Source organism: Manis pentadactyla, chromosome 2 (genome assembly GCF_030020395.1).
Source record: "Manis pentadactyla isolate mManPen7 chromosome 2, mManPen7.hap1, whole genome shotgun sequence".
Lineage (NCBI taxonomy): Eukaryota > Metazoa > Chordata > Mammalia > Pholidota > Manidae > Manis > Manis pentadactyla.
Window position 1 is genome coordinate 115068631 of NC_080020.1, and position 16876 is coordinate 115085506.

General features: G+C 40.4%; 1 protein-coding gene across 2 annotated transcripts in view; it reads left to right on the forward strand.

Moving 5' to 3' along the window:
- The window catches only part of ADAMTS12 (ADAM metallopeptidase with thrombospondin type 1 motif 12), a 327971-nt gene that overhangs the window by 267400 nt on the left and 43695 nt on the right, over positions 1 to 16876 (forward strand). For both annotated transcript variants that reach the window (XM_057496003.1, XM_057495999.1), the window contains exons 18-19: positions 4995 to 5205; positions 14494 to 15621. In XM_057496003.1, coding sequence (XP_057351986.1) covers positions 4995 to 5205; positions 14494 to 15621 — 1339 coding nt within the window. The remainder of the gene's footprint in view (positions 1 to 4994; positions 5206 to 14493; positions 15622 to 16876) is intronic.

The window sequence follows — 16876 nt, forward strand, 5'->3', positions numbered from 1 at the left end:
AGTTTTCAACTCCTTTGGGTCAATACCAAAGAGCTTGACTGCTGGATGAACAATCTACTCTTCTTCACGCCCTTTCCATATCACCCAATCATTTAGTTTTGTTAGCAACCCTGATTGATAGGTATGTTTATGTCATCATACAGATGAGGACACTAAAGTCTTCACAAAGCAAGGTCATACTACAAGTTACAGGTGGTAGAGTGTGGATTTGAACCCAGGTATGTCTGCGGAGAAGTCTGTGCTGGTGCTACCATATAACACTACTGCCCAGGACATTAGGACATGCAGGCTTCAGTGCTAAAACCAGCAACCAAAGGTTTTAAATATTTCTCACACATTGAAACACAATGAAAATGTATAAACATGCAGAAAAATCTAAATCTAAAGCTAAATCAAGTATGCTAACTCACAAAGGGATTAAAGAAATTAAGTTAATTTGCTTTTTTAAGAATCACTTAACAGTATAAATGGTGATTGCTCTGTTGATATTGTTTTTGCAAGCTTAGTCCAGTGGTTTCCTGTGTATGAACTTAAAGTTGCAACATTTTCCTCTGTCACCTAATTTTCATATCTGAAAAGTTCATACCCATCATCCAGAGCTGTCATTTCCTCCTCCCAAAATGATTTCATGTACAAGATTTAATTTCTTTTATTTCTTGGCGCTGTCCTTCATTAGTAATTTGTTTCTACATCAAATTTGGACATTATATGTTCCTCTCCAAATGAGTATTTATGAGATATTTTCTTAAAAGTTTATAATCTAAATATAGCCTGACAATCTAAACATAAGAAACATGTATTACATTGTCAATGGCTTTCAGGATGAAAATTTTATATAGCACATTCCAGGATAGAGTAACCTGTCAAGACAAATTCTTTGGAATTAAACTGTGTGCAATTCCAGAAGGAGGTCATTTGAGCCTCTACTCTCTATTGACTTCTCTCTGAACTTTGGTTCATAGCAAAGCAGGGCTCTGCTAGGCTACAGCCGTGATGGTGCCCAACACACCCAAATGTTCAATAAACTTCCAATAGCAATTCGTACACCCTGGCAGCTGCATATAGGTTTTAATGCAAAAAGAATGGCTCATGATTTAAATCAAGGTTTTCAACCTTGGCGCTATAGCCACTTTGGGCTGGATAATTCTTTGTTGTGAGGGCGTCCTGTCTGTTGTAGAATATTTAGCCACATCCTTGTCCTCTACTGATGAGATGCTAGTAGTACATCGCAACCCCTTTGTGACAGCCAAAAATGTCTTCAAACATTCCCAAATGTCCCTGAGAAAGGGACTGTGGGAATCTCCATGGATTGAGAACCCTGATCTAAAGGAAAGGAATGGGGTCATTAAGACTGGAAAATGTCTATGGCAGTGGAGAGAGGAGTGAGCATGGTGTGTGGGAGGACAAGAAAGCTAGAGAGAATGAGGTGGTACCAACATAGAGACACTGTGTATAAAGGGCAAGGAAACAATGGCATGTATATTGTAATAATGGTGGTTATATTGGAATTGGAATGTAAATGCTATTTGGGGAAAGATTATAAAGAAAACAGTAATTACTTTTACACTGCAACTGGTTGATAAGATTGACCAAAGTACAGGGCATAAAGAACAATACAGGACAGTGCATGACCAATTCTCCAGTTGTGTGTTAGGAGTATTAGGTATCATCAGCATTCTGGGAAGAATAAAATCAATGGCAAAAACAGAAAAAGTCAGGTTTAGGTAGTTGTTGATTCTGTGCTGATTAAACCAGAGAGGTTGTCTTGTGGGGGTGAATTAATGGGTCTTCTTTGAATGTTACATTGCCATTCTCACCAATCACTCAGAGCATTTTAACAATCTTCTGTTATAAGTCTCCTATGAATATGAAATCTCCTATATAGGCAAAAACAGTATTCTATTATATATCTGCTGGAGGAGGGAGGATTATGGCAGACACCAAGAAGAATGAGGTAGACAGCAGGAAATATCTTAGCAATGGCTCCTGAGCCCTGGGCCTGTAAGACCTTTTCAGGGACAGAAAGAAGACAGTTTTCCTTGTAAACTAATGACAAATATGTGCAAAATGTCCCCAGGGGACGGTGGAGGAAATTCCAGAATGAAAAAACAAGGGGGTCCATTAGCACTTTGTGGTAGTGCAGCTGAGAGCCCTGTTGCAAATAATTACATAAATTACACTTTCAGCCGCTCAGATTAAGGCCCTTCCAGGGTGACATATTATTTAATAGTGTGACCTCCTTGGAAATGTCAAAGTTTGGATAAAGTAATTAGATTAATACAATGGGCATTCATTTTATGCCACATTGCATGTTTCCTTATTAGCTCTTTATCCACACAAGACAGCCAGATAGTAAACACTAAAGAATAAATAAACAATCTTAATTACTTACTAACTGAAGAATATAATAGAATTGAGAGTAGCTTTCCTCTAATATTTTTAACCTGAGATTAAAAGTGTGAGAATCCAAAGAAGTTCTATCCAAATAAATCCAATGTTTAGCAAATATAAATCATAAAGTTTTCTCTTCTTCAAATTCAACACTATCTCAAGGTCGGTAGTCTTGCTTAAATTCAAGAATGAACGACTTTACATGTCATTCATTTACGCAATGTTGGAGAAGATAAGAAAGGACTCCCATGAGGGCTTCCTGCCACTTTCAAAAGCTATTGCTGTGTAACCACGGAGCCCTCATCCTAGAATCTTGATAAATCTCAATTTATCAACAATCTCAATTTATGTTTTCCCATGAAATACAGAAATAATTCCACTTTATTGGTGTGTGGAGGGATGAAGAAGGCTGGACTTTCCAACAACAGACACAGGGTCAAGGCACTTATTCTGCTGTTTGTGTTGGGGAAGATTTACGCAATGTTGGAGAAGATAAGAAAGGACTCCCATGAGGGCTTCCTGCCACTTTCAAAAGCTATTGCTGTGTAACCACTGAGCCCTCATCCTAGAATCTTGAATAAATCTTCCATGGTAATGGAGTAGAAAAAGAGAATACATAACTCATTTTTCCACAGAGAATCCAGATTATTAATTTAGCCAAGAGTTTCAACTTCTCAATTTATCAAGAAAAACTGATACGTAAAAAATTATCTTAAGTTTCTTCTTTTTCTATTCCTTTTTTATCAAAAGGTCCAGTGAAAATATTAATAGATAAACTGAAGGAGGCAGGGGAAATGAAGGCCATGCTCATGATTGAGCACATCCTAAATAATTGAAAAATGAGTAAATATTTAAGTACCTGCTTTATTTTGGAATACAAAAACATTCAATTAAGAGCTAGGAGGCCTAGACTCTAATTTGATTTTTTTACTCAATAGCAACAGTAAAAATAACAATAAATTATAACAAATGGTTGATTCTTTTTTGTTGCTGAAATATAGTTGATATACAACATTATATGGATTTCAGGTATACAGCAAAAGTGATTTGACGGTTATGTGCATACTAAATGCTCACCACCATAAGTGTAGTTACCATCTGTCACCATATGTTGTTACAACATTATTGATTATATTCACTACGCTGAACTTTAATCCTTGTGACTTACTTATTTTATAATTAGAAGTTTTACCTTTTTCCCCTTGCCCTATTTCATCCATCCCCCCATGCCCCTTCCCTATGACAACCACCAGTCTATTCTCTGTCTTATGAGTCTTTTTCTATTTTGTTTGTTGGTTGTTTGCGGGGGGGGGGTTTAATTCCACATAAAGTGAAATCATATTGTATTTCCCTTTCTCTGTCTGACACAATTCACTTTGCATAATACCCTTTAGGTCCATTCATGTTTTACAAATGGCAAGGTTTCATTCTTTTTTTAAGGCTGAGTAGCATTCCATTATGTATGTACCACATCTTCTCTATCCAGTCATCTATTAGATCATTCATCTAATGTCTTCTACTGGGCATCAGGTGGCTTCCATATCTTGGCTATTGTAAATGGTGTGGCAATAAACATGGGAGTATATATATCTTTTCTAATTAGTGTATTTGTTTTCTTCAGGTGAATTCCCAGAAGTGAAATTGCTGAGTCATATGGTATTTCTATTTTCAGTGTTTTGAGAAATGTCCATACTGCTTTCCACAGTGGGAATTTTCATGTCCACCAATAGCATATGAGCGTTCCCTGTTCTCCACATCCTTTCCAACACTCTTTTTAATTAGCCATCCTGACTGGTGTGAGGCGACATTGTGTTTTTGCTTTGTATTTCCCTATTGATTAGAGATGTTGAGTATGTTTTCATGTGTTTGTTGGCCATCTGTATGTTTTCTTTGGCAAAATGTCTCTTTGTCCATTTTTTAATCAGATTATTTGGAGGTGGGGGGGAGTTGGTGTTGAGTTGTATGTGTTCTTTATATATTTTGGATGTTAACATCTTTTGGATAAATCACTTGCAGATATCATCTCCCATACGGTAGACTGCCTTTGTCTTGTTGATGGTGTCCTTTGTTGTGCAGAAGCTTTTTAGTTTGATGTAGTCCCACTTCTTTATTTTTGCTTTTGTTTCCCTTGCTTGGGGAGACAGATCCAGAAAAAAATTACTAATGCTGATGTACAAATGTTTGAGTTCTTATTATGTGTTTAGGCTGTCTACCATGCTTTGTACATAAATTGATATTTTGCTTAATCCACAACACTCATATCAAGTCAGTACTGTTACACCCATTTAACAGATGAGGAAAGTAAGGCTAAACTTGCTTGAAGTGCACAACAGAAAACTAAACTGCTGTTTTCTTGACTGAAAAGAGGGTATTTTGTCTTCACTCAAAACATCCTTGTTTGATGTTTTTACTTTTCTACTTATTTACTTATTTACATCAAGTTCTCTGCCAGGCTCTGGAGCTGTGATTAACAAGCCAACAATGGTCCTGTCTGCAGACGTCTGTGCTTCAGTGCCTGGTTTCTCCTTCCTGGAGTTGAATTGAATGTGTGCGTGTGTCCCTCTTCTGGTGATCTTCTCTCATGTTTCCATACATGTCTGCAGGTGGTGGGCAGGGGAGTGGGAAGCATGTTCAGCGACATGTGGTCCCCACGGAGAGAAGAAACGAACAGTGCTATGCATCCAGACCACAGACTCGGATGAGCAGGCTCTCCCAGCTAGAGACTGCCAGCATCTGCTGAAGCCCAAAACCCTCATTTCCTGCAACAGAGACATCTTGTGTCCATCGGACTGGACAGTAGGCAACTGGAGTGAGGTGAGCTCAGGGGTTAAGAGGAAACTGGCATATTCATGCTTCATCAGCACCCCCCACCCATTTCTCCTCATTAACCAACCCAAAGTGACCCTAGAGCAAGCTGCACAATGGCCAACATTTCACACTGCCTAGTATCCTGTCTTGCTTGTTTTCCATTCTTATAGGATCTTTCTCTAACACATCCAAATGGTCACATGCCTGCCAGGGAGGTATTTGACCTGGATCCCGCTCACAAAGACTCACAATACCTAATTAATACATAACTAGGATTTTTTCTGACCTGTTGTTAAATCATTGGTAGCAAATCAGGGCTCCCCCACCCACCTCAAGAGTCAGTTTGTTCAGCATTTGCCCATAGTTATGTTTCACTGGAACTACTGTAGTTAACAAAAACCCAAGGCACGTCACCCTAATGGTGGAATGACAGGCATACTTGACACTTGAAGAAGCCCCTCAAACCATCCAGCTATTCAGCATGTGTCAAGACCAGATCTGGCCACAGTTTACATGTCTGCTATTATTAGCCAAATATGTGTTGCATTTTCCCCAAATTAATCTGGTCTAATTCTCTGAGTATAATTAGAAATTAGGGAGCTAGAAGTTCATGAAAAACTCTCAGGCTTCAATTTTCCTTTGGTCGCCATGGAACCTGGTACTGTCAAGCCTTGTGCTCCTGAGTTTGACTGGAGGAAGAGAGGGCGTTTTTCATCCAGGGGTCCTGGCATCTTCAGGGACCTCACTCTGCTTCCCTAACACATTTCAACCAGTGACATAAGGGACAACTAGAAAGTGAATGATTTTTTTTTAAGCCACACAGGCCAGAGTTTATAAATGGATACTGCCTGCTTATGAGCTTCTTTGGGAAGCCACGTGCTCTCCATCATAATGCCACCACTGACCAGAATGTCTAAGGAGCTTCTCTTAGGGTTCACCTTCAAAGAAATGGAAAATATTTGATTCAGGAGAATGCCACAGAAACTCAGCTAGTACTAAGTCTGATAGATAAGGGAGCAATGTGATCAATTTGGATAACACTTTTGTGTTTAAAAAGTGATATCTGATTATAAATAAATGAGATAGTTTTTTATAGCGTATAAGCATACTTTGAAAGTATTATATAAAGAATTCAAAAATTTGTATAAGCAAAGGTACCATCTCTAAAGATAACTATTTGAAAGCAGAAAATACTCATTTGATTTAGCCATTTGGATAACCTCATTTCCAAAACTATTACGTTAGCTCATAGTCACAGTTTAGGTTTATTTAGCTTGTAATTCTGTGCAGAATGCTCTCTTGAGCATCCAGATGAATTTTTTGTTTTTAAACGGCAAGTATGATCCTTTTAAGAACACCCTATCAAGTGAGGAAGAGAGGTCCAAATAAAGGCAGAAATATACATATGAAGAAAACATACCTAATCAAGTACTGACATATGCAGTGATACATGTCCACGTATCTGCAACAGGGCAGAATATTCCCCTGCTATTCCTGGAAGGGGACAGGGGTAGCCTATAGCCTGACCTGTTAGTCCACTGCCAGCCTAGATTGCTGTAAATAACAGTGTTGCCAAAATAAGGCTGAATGGGGTACTGTGACTATTCCATTAACTCTATTTACCAAAAATATATTGGCTACATCTGAAGCAGTTAATAATTCTTGTCTTGTAGAATTTACTAATTGCCAGAATCTTCTTTCTTTTTAAAAGGATGGCAATTGCGTATTTGGCTGAGGAGTTGTTCTTATTGTATTCATGTTTATGAGGAGCAGAATGATGTGCCTTAACTGGAGAACAAGGAACCAAGAAGTTGGCACATGTTTGTGTTGCACATCCAGGCATTGCTTAGTGTATTGACAGCTGACCCAGAATCCAGTTTCCAGTTTCCATAGGTGGAGCTCAGCAGAAAGGCTAAGTGACTGTCTTTATTCAGGTGATGTTGTCAGGAGAGTTGACTTTAGTTAAAACAGCATCAGAGTATTCATCAAATGGGTCTCCTTTCCTCCCTCTGCTGTCTTGCTGATGTCTGTGCACATTAACCCTCTAATGAGCTTTATTGGAATATGAAGAAATGTCCTTGTCACTCTAAGTATGCCCAGATGCTTTCTTAAGAAAGATGATAGAGCAGTTATTGCTATACATTGTATTTATGGTCTGAATTTTGTCTTGAGATCGACATTAATTGATGCAGGGGGGTGTTCCAGCAATACCTTGTCACTTGGTCTGCATGGGACTGTTTGGGTCACCCTGGATGAGTCTGAAACCATAAGGTGACTGAACCAAAATAACCAAGAACTGCAAGGCTCCTAGACTCATGTAGAATGGTCCTCCCTGGGCTGATAGAGGAGGGAAGAAGGAGAAAAGGCAAATCCATGAGCTGCCCTTTCCTGTAAGACACCTCTGCCCACACAAATAATGAGAGACGGTGGCTCAGGTGTGCCAGACTGGCACACTCATCCTGACCCAGCAGAGGGCTGCACTGGGACCTAATGAGAGCCAGAGGCTACCCCAGGAGGGCTTTTCTGCCCCCTATAACCAGTGCACCCCCTGCTCAACTCACTCTCTGAATACCTGACTCCTACACCCATCTCAAGTTTCAACAGGAATCTTACCCTAGTTTTGCTTAACCTACTTTCTGGGCTTGGAGAGGAAGGAAGGAGGACTCTATTGTAAACCAAAAAAGTATTAAAAGTTTCTGTGGCTCTCACTTTTACACCGCTTCTGTGACATGCCTTGTGAGAGGCAGCATGGTCTTTGGGGCACGGATCCCCAGGTTCAAACCCTTGTTCTGCCACTTATTAGATATACCAATTTAATCTCTTTTTGGTTACTTTTAGTTTTCTGTGGCTTGTTTTCTCCATCCATAAAATGGGGATACCAGTAGTACTTAGACTCAAGGAAAGTTATAAGAATTAAATGAGTTAATATTACTAAAGTTCTTCCTAGAACAAAACCTGGTACACAGCAAGCTCTCTACATATAATCATTTACTAGTAAAGTGAATAGATGGTGATAACAATAATGTCATCCATCATTTGCTAAGTGCTTTCCACACTGTATAGTTTTTCTCATGTAACATTTAAAATAACTCCATGAGGGTGATATTAACTCATCAGTTCCCCTGTTTCTCTTGGCAATTAGACTAATAGATTGATATAAGGGTAGTTATTTTTTGTAGGTTTTCCAACCCTGGCAAGCCCTCACATATGGTCTTTCACTAGATTTAAACCTATCTGTTTAAGTGTTAATGTTAAGCCTTTTCTCATTTAGAAAGGCAGCATTATTTTAAGGCTGTAAAGTAATCCATATAAGCCTTTTACATAGTGCCTGGCAAACAGTAAATCTTTACTAAATGGTAATTTTATTATTAAAGTTACTGAAGTGTGCTAAAGTTACTAAATGGTAACTTCACTGTCAGGCAAGGAGACAAGGTCTATTTTCCATGTTACTCTGGTTTTGAAAGGCTTTTCCAAAAAATGGCACCCATACATCCTGGCAGAATTGATCTGTGGCCCCCCTGCATTTTCATCTAACTTCCACCCCAAGCTGAGGGCCACATGATACACGGAGCACTGTACACACAGGGCTTAGGACCTGTATGCTTTTTAAGGGCCTTCAGAAGTCTTTGAGGCCTGAATAAAAAGCTAATGTGTTGTTCCATAAAAACAAAAGGACTGTCCAAAATCAGAAATCAATGTTTAAGTATCTATTAATAACAAATACTTATTGGGCATTTAGTATGTATATTAAGTACCTTTATAGGTATTAAGACAGAACATCACAATGGCCTTATTAGCCCCATTTTACAGGTGAATAAACTGAGGCTTAGAGATGTTTAAAAACTTGTGCAAGGTCACACAGCCTCCAAGTAATGAAGCCAGGATTTGAATGCAGGCAGCAGAACTTTTATTCTGAATACTCTCCCATACTGCATCTTGAACATCTGTAAAAGGTGCCAATGGGACAGCTCAGTGTTCATAAAAATGTATTCTGTTTGGAAACGAATTTGTAGATGGAATTTTCTTACTTGGCTAGAATTCCAGACTATGCATAATGATTGCTGAGAAATCACAGCCACTCATAAATTAAATGAGATGACCAAATACTTTCAAAAGCAAAAGAATAAAAAGCCTTTCAAATGGGTTTTACAGAAAAAGATGACATTTCACTTGAGACTAGAGATATTTTTTAATATATTTGATGACATGTGGGGTGGAGCCTCTAAAAGCAGACACCCCAGAGCCTATGAAGCTCTTTAATCTGCCCTTTCTGTCCCTGACAAAAGCATGCAAACAAATGAACACAACAATTAATTAAGCAAGTTCCTGAGAATCTGTTAAATGCAAAGCCATTCGTATGGGATTGGATGTGCCCAAGGGACCAGGGAGAGTACATGCCAGTTTTCATAGACAAGCTCTCTTGGCTTTCTGACAGAAGGCCCTGCATCGAGCGAAGGCCAGTGGTGCATCTAATGCCTCATGAGAAGCAAGACAGACTCTCCTGTGAAGACTCCCCAGGATTTTCTGCAAACCAAAGGCAGACTGAGAAGGGAGGCTAGGAGACAGTTCTGAGCTGCTTATCCTTGGTATTCCCCAGTTTCATTTAAGGACCAAAGCACTCCTGTGGGGCTGGACACCTGACCCTTTCTCCTTTAACCTTGACTGCCTTCTCTTTTAGCATGGAATGTCCGAAAGGGCCACCATCTTAGTTCCTCTCAGACTCAGCAGCCTGGGCCTTGCCAGATTTCCTGTAGAACATACACGGACACCCCTGTCTGAAACAACAACTCACAGAGAACTTGTTGGGGGCCATGTTGATTCTCTCCAGCATGTCTGATTCTTTTCTAAATTATCTAGGATACTGTGTTAGTTCCTTCAGGCCACTGTACTGCAAACTGGGTGGCTTAAACAATAGAAATGTATTGTCTCACAGCTCTGGGAGACAGAAGTCCAAGATCAGCTGTTGTCAGGGATTGTTCCTGATACAGGATGTAAGGGAAAATCCATCCATGCCTCTCCTAGCAGCTGCTGGTCTGCTGGCAATCCCAGGTGTTCCTTGGCCTAGAGACATATCACCCTGATCTGTGCTTCCATCTTCATGTGGCATGTCCCTGTGTGTCTCTCTATCCAAAATTCACTATCTGAAAAGACAGTAGTCATATTGGATTGGGACCCACCCTAGTGACCTCATTTGAACTTGAATCTCTGTAAAATCCCATCCCTGAATAAGGCCGTATTCTGAGGGACAGGCGTCAGGGATGGGTAGGTTAGGACTCTAGTATGTCTTTTTGCAGGGACCAATTCAGCCCATAACAGGTATCGGTGTATTAGCTTGCTTTCAAAACTGGTTTTAATGTAAGATCCAGTCATTTGTTTACAAATTCCTGATACTATGCATTGAATGTTTGTATGCCCGAAGCTTTAGCTAGTTCTCTGCTCAACCTTTGAGCCCAATCTGATAAGCCCCAGCTGTGTTTCTGAATAAACTCTCTCTGGCCAGGTGTGAGTCCTGCTCCCACAGTGCACCTTGGGTGGGTGGAGTTGACTAATTTAGCAGCAGACCTTTCTCAGCGGACTCTCCCCCAGAGGCCTTACTGTTGGAGTGATGGCAAGTGAGGGCAAAATAACTCCCAGGGAAGACATTAACAGATTGACAAGCTGCTCACCTGGTACAGAGTTAAAAATTACAAGGTAAGGGCATAAAATAATCATAGCAGAAATTGGTTTTGAGAATTCTGAAACTGCAGTTGAGATGAGTTCTAAGTGTGGTGTTGTGTCCTGCATTTATCTCATCTGAAGGACTTGACAGCTCCTAAGGAGATAAACATGGTTGGAACACATACTGGAAGAAATGTGGGACTGAATACAAAACAGTGGTACTTGTTCTGACATGACTGTGAGAAGAGCAACTTCATTGTTAGGCCCCATATACTCAGTAGGTAGTTGACAGTGTCCCACTGGCCACAGTATGCTCCCAGTTCTAGGAAGGCATCCACCATTATTCGGAAGATTCTGTGTCTCCTGTGTAAGGGAGGCTGATGGGGATGAAAGGTAGGTGTGCTGGACACCTCCCAGACCCAAGTCTCCATTAAGGAAGTTTTGAGTTGCCATTTGGGAATGGAACCAATAGTCATATATTATCCCCTTTTTCAAGAGAAATAAAACCATGGAATTTTAATATGAAATCTGCTGATTTTTAAATGATGGCCAGTAGTTCAGTTTTTGTATTTTGCTTGTTTGCTTATTTGTTTTAAGATTGAGCAGGCCAGAAAATACATGTCAGTGGGACAAATTTAGCCTGTAGGCTGGCACTGTAAAATTTCTGTTCTAGAATTATCTTCATTTTTAAAAGATCAAAATCTAGTGTATTTTAACTAAACAACCAGCTAGGTAGCTATTATTTACTCCTGCTTTACCCTTTTAGGTTGAGCAAATTCACCTAATTAATAGGATGATTTAATACTTGTAATTTATAAATTCTGAAAATGTATGTATCCATCTGGTAACCCTAGGATATCTGAATCTAAAAAAAATCTTAACAATAGAAATGTATTGTCTCACAGCTGAGATATGTGGGTCTCCACAGTATCCTCTAAACTTCACCCAGACAGCTGCTTACCTCATAGCTTCCTATAAGACAGGTCACTTTGTGCTCTACAAAGTAGTAGAAATCAGAATCCCCGCCAAGTCCTTTGTAATTTTTATTATCAGCATCATTATTATAGCAGTGATGATAATAGCTTCCAATTACCCATAATCTTATATATATTGTGCATTGTGTTAAGGCTATTGTCTTTTACAACAACCTTGAAAGGGGTTATTAATTTCTCTCAATTTCTAGATGAGGAAGCTGAGGCTTTATTGCTATATCAGGCATGGAGTAATAATGGTAGATGGGGAGTTTATGCTATTTTTTACAGGTTTTGTAGCTCTTTTCCTTCATAGTTCGGTATGGGGTCAGAGGGCACATGACATATCTACATATTTTTGAATTTTTTTAATTCTTGTGAAATTATACAGTAAAGTCTAACTTCTGTATGGACATTGTAAATATTTCAAGTCAAACAAACAAAAGGAATAAAGAGAAAGAAAAATCAGAGTTTCCTACTCTGTAGCTGTCTACGCGGACATTTCTTGGAAAGAAGAAGCCAAAGGGAGGTGTACCTGCTGATTGAGAACAGTTGGCATTAGAAGGGTTCTTGTTTATGAATCAGTTTTTGAAACTCAGTCTGCCTGAAGCAGCCAAAGTGGATTGTGTTCAGACATACATCAAGGGAGTATTTGGTTGAACTGACACATTTTTACACAGTGGAGATTTGAAATCTCAAAGGGTTCCAATTAGAATGTAACAAGTAGAGAGCAATTCAGGTGACTAAATAGAGCATATAAAGTATTTTCATACACAAGAAGGGCAGAAATATTGTGGTGAACCAGTGGGGGAAAATACCTCCAGCCTGTCCTTTCCAGGCTTTAAAGTGAAGTAAGTCATGGAAGGTGCCAGAAAAATCCATTTCCTCACTGATGGGCTGAGACCTTTTGCTGGTAGTTTCCATTGGATTGAAAATGAGTGTGCATTTCTTAGTCCATGAAGCACTGTTCCCACCAAAGACTGGTATTGTTATATCAGAGCAAACTCCCTCAGTCTATAGGAGCGCTTTTCAATCATCTCTTGGCATCTTGAATTCACAGTTCTGTTGGTTGACCCAGATCTGCTGCACATGTTCCTGGCTCACAGCGTCTCCTGCTTTTCAAAGGAGCTGATTTCACACAACTATCACACATCAGGGAGTGATTATGCTTGATTGGAACAAAAGAAAGGGGGAGTTTTCTACATCAGTATTATTTCCTACACAGAGGAAATTGAAAATAGGACTTGAGAAGGCAAGAAGCTTAAACAAAAAAAAAATTGCCTAAGCTCAAAGAAGATTTTCCCATTCTTGATTTGTGTCCTGGTTAAAACAGTCAATAAATATGTATAAGTGAGCACTGTGTCCCAAGGGAATTCTATTGTGAATAAGAATCAGTTCCTGCCTTTGGGCAACTTTTCAGAAACCAAGAGTTTGGTCAAATCAGTAAGTGAACTCACAGTGGATGGCTCTTGTCCATAGTGTTGCACTAGGCTTAGGGTGGGGTGAGTAATAAATCTAATTCTTACTCTGCTGCTGACTTGCAGCCTTTCAAGTAAGTCCTGAGCCTCAGTCTCCTCTCTTTGGAAGATGGGCTAATAAATCCTGCCTTGTACATCTCACATTGTTGTCATGAGTATCACACACAGTAACAGCTGTGAAACCTTTGGAAATCCACTGAACATTATGTTACAGTCCCTGTCCTCAAAAAACCTGCTTTCAGGTCAGGGATATAAGACAAACAAATGTGACACAGCCAGGGAAGTCCCCTGATTGGTCCATGTTCAAATGCCAATTCTTTGGTGTGTGACTTCAGATGTCTCTGGAAAGGAAAGTTAAAAGTGAAGCTTTCCTGAGCATGGTAAAAGTATGGATTTTTCAAAACATCTAGAAAAGTAGCACTATGAAGGAACTACATGGGATTTGCAGCTGCTGAGACTGATGAAATATACTTTACCATGAATCCTGAGGAAGGCCTGTGCTGTTAGGATTCCCCCAAAAGGCAGTCTAGCTGCTGAGCTTTGGCATGCTCCATAGAGGGTGGAGAGAACTTTGGGAGGGGAACCTGCCACAGCCACCACATGTATATCGGCACTAAGCTATGGGGCTTGCCTAACTCTTTGGGAGAGGTATCTCCCCATCCTTGGTTAGCTCCACCTTTAAATTTCAGAAGAGGTCCTGGATCTGTGTACCTGTGTGAGTATGATGAGTGTCTAGCTTTTAATCTGATTCTATCTGGCCCACGCAAGTGAAAATGAGCTTATGGGCCTGGGTGAGACTATGTGAGTCATAATAGGAAGTGTTCTAAATATAAAGAGAAAGGTTCGTTATAACTACCTTAATAGATTTCAGAGAATATGTAAACATTTTATGTTAAGTTAATAGCATCACAACCCTAGGAAAGACAATATTACGGTCTCTAGGCGATTTCAGTTTTACTAAGTTGTAGTTTGTATTTTCAGTTTGTGAAGGGTGGATGGTTGGTCCTGAGCTCCAGCTGGTTTCCAGGAGATACATAGTTCCATAGAAATCAAAAGGAGAACAGAAAACAAATGTAAGAAAAACAGTTTTAGTTCGGTTCCCATTGGGCGTGTCCTGATTGCTGTAAATGTGAGCGTGAGAACCGGTGCACTTCCCCATCAGACTGACAGCCGTCTCTCTTTCCCAGTGTTCTGTTTCCTGTGGTGGTGGCGTGCGGATGCGCAGTGTCACGTGTGCCAAGAATCACGATGAACCTTGCGATGTGACACGGAAGCCCAACAGCCGAGCTCTGTGTGGCCTCCAGCAATGCCCATCTAGCAGGAGAGTTCTGAAGCCCAACAAAGGCACAATTTCCAATGGGAAAACACCACCAACATCTGAGAAAAACCCTTCAAAGCCCATCCCTCCAACTACATCCAGTCCCATAGCGCTGACCACACCCACAGTGCCCACGTCTCTGACCACAACTGCTCTGGCAGTCAGCAGCCCCGGGCCTCCCACGACCGCCGGAGAGGGAGACTTGGATGGGAAACAGGGACAGAACGGTTCAGCCCAGACTGAACTGGATCCCCACCATGTCATTTCCACCGGAAGCACTTCCCAGCCCATCCTCACTTCCTGGTCTCTGAGTATCCAGCCAAGTGGAGCAACTGTTTCCAGTTCAGACACGGGTCCTACCTCAGAGGAAGACCTTTTAGCCACAACAACGAGTGCTTTTGATTTTTCATCTTCCAGCAACCCTGTGACTTGGCAGGTGACTCCTTTTTCCAATCACTTGACCAAAGAGCCCGAAATGGAAATTCACAGTGGTTCAGGGGAAGACGGTGAGCAGCAAGAAAACAAAAATGAAAACAACTCTATAACATGGACCAAGATCAGAGTGCCTGGAAATGATGCTTCAATGAAAAGAAACGCAGCAATGCCACTTGGCCCTCCACTAACACCCTATCTCAGGGGGGCATCCTCGTGGCCAACCTTCAGCACAATGGCAGAAGGACTGCCACCCAGCCAAAGGCCCACTGCTGCTCTCAAAAATGATACACCCAGAGCTGGGGGGATGGTCACTGAGAAGCCAGCTACTGCTCCACTCCCTCCCGGAGGAGGCCACTGGCCTGCACCCTCAGAAAAGTCAGGAAACCGTAACCCACCAGAACTTCCAAGCCCCATCAATCTGACACAAATTTCCAGACAAGTCCTGACCAAGGAAGATGCAATGAGTCTGATAGCTGAGGGGTTTTTGCTTAATGCCTCCAGTTACAAGCAGCTCTCGACAGGCCACAGTCCAGCGTACTGGATTGTTGGAAACTGGAGTGAGGTAGGAGTTCCATTTCTTACCCCATTCCCGTTTCTGTATGGAAAATAGCAGGGGGGTTGCATTCTTGTACACATTTCAAAATGGACTTGTATAAATATTGTCTGCTGTGGAAAAAAAAATGAAGCAATCAAGGTCTCTGATATGCCCTCATCTCTCTCTTTTCCTCCCTACCTCCAAAAATGGAAAGAAAAAAAAGTTTTTCCACGCAGGAGAACAAAAGTAGTGAGATGTAGTGAAAAGAACCCTGAACTAAGTCAGGAGGGCTGGGTGGCCGGGTCAGCCAGCTGTGTGCTAGTGGAGAAGTCAGACCCTCTTTCTGGGACTGCTTTTTATCCGCAGAAGGCTAGAGCTCATGCAGGTCATCTCTGATGGGCCTTCAGCTGTAAACTGCAGTGGTTCTGTGATGAAGGGCAACTGAAAGAGCCCGAGTTTGCATTTTATCCTGAAAGCTAATGTTGAGACTCTAGTTTAAACCTGTCAAGTAATCACAGCTGGAAAGGAAATCTAATACTGAATTCTCCAAAAGAATTCTATAGCTCACTCTATCAGTGATTTCTTTTCTTTTTGGTTGGTCTGAGTACGTGTATACAAAAAGAATTATCATGAAAAGAATTAGAATATAGAGGAAGAAGAAAATAAACATGACAACAAAATGTTGGTTCCCCCTCTTTTCAGGCTTCAGAAATTTGGCTGTGTATTTGTGTTTCCATTTCTAGAATGAATTATATCCTTTGAAGCATCAAAATAATTTCTCATCCATTTGAAATTCAAATGCAGAGTATATCAATTTGTTAGAATAATCTGATAACTCAAAAGAGGACTTGGTGGCAAAATAATCACCTGTTCAAATCATTCAGCATTTTGGTGACAAGTTATGAGTCATCTCCCTCGCTAAAGAGAATTGAAGTATTAGCCGCTAATAAAAAAAATAACAATACACTTAATTTATAAAGCATGTTAATTTCCAAACCACTTTCATATGTAATCCCCTATTTTTTGACAGCCTTGGTGTAGCCAGGTAGGGTCTCATTTACAGCAGTTTACAAATAAAGCAAGTAAAATTTTTAGCAGGTAAGTGACTTACCTAAGGACACACTTAGCCATTTGGAGAATGAACCTTCTAAATCTTCCCACTCTAATTTGCTGTCTCTCTAGCAAATTTCAGCACCAATTGACAATTTAGATGTATAAAATTCCTTTGGCTAAATTAATCAACATCACTGATGAACTTATACTGTCAATAAATAGCTAAATT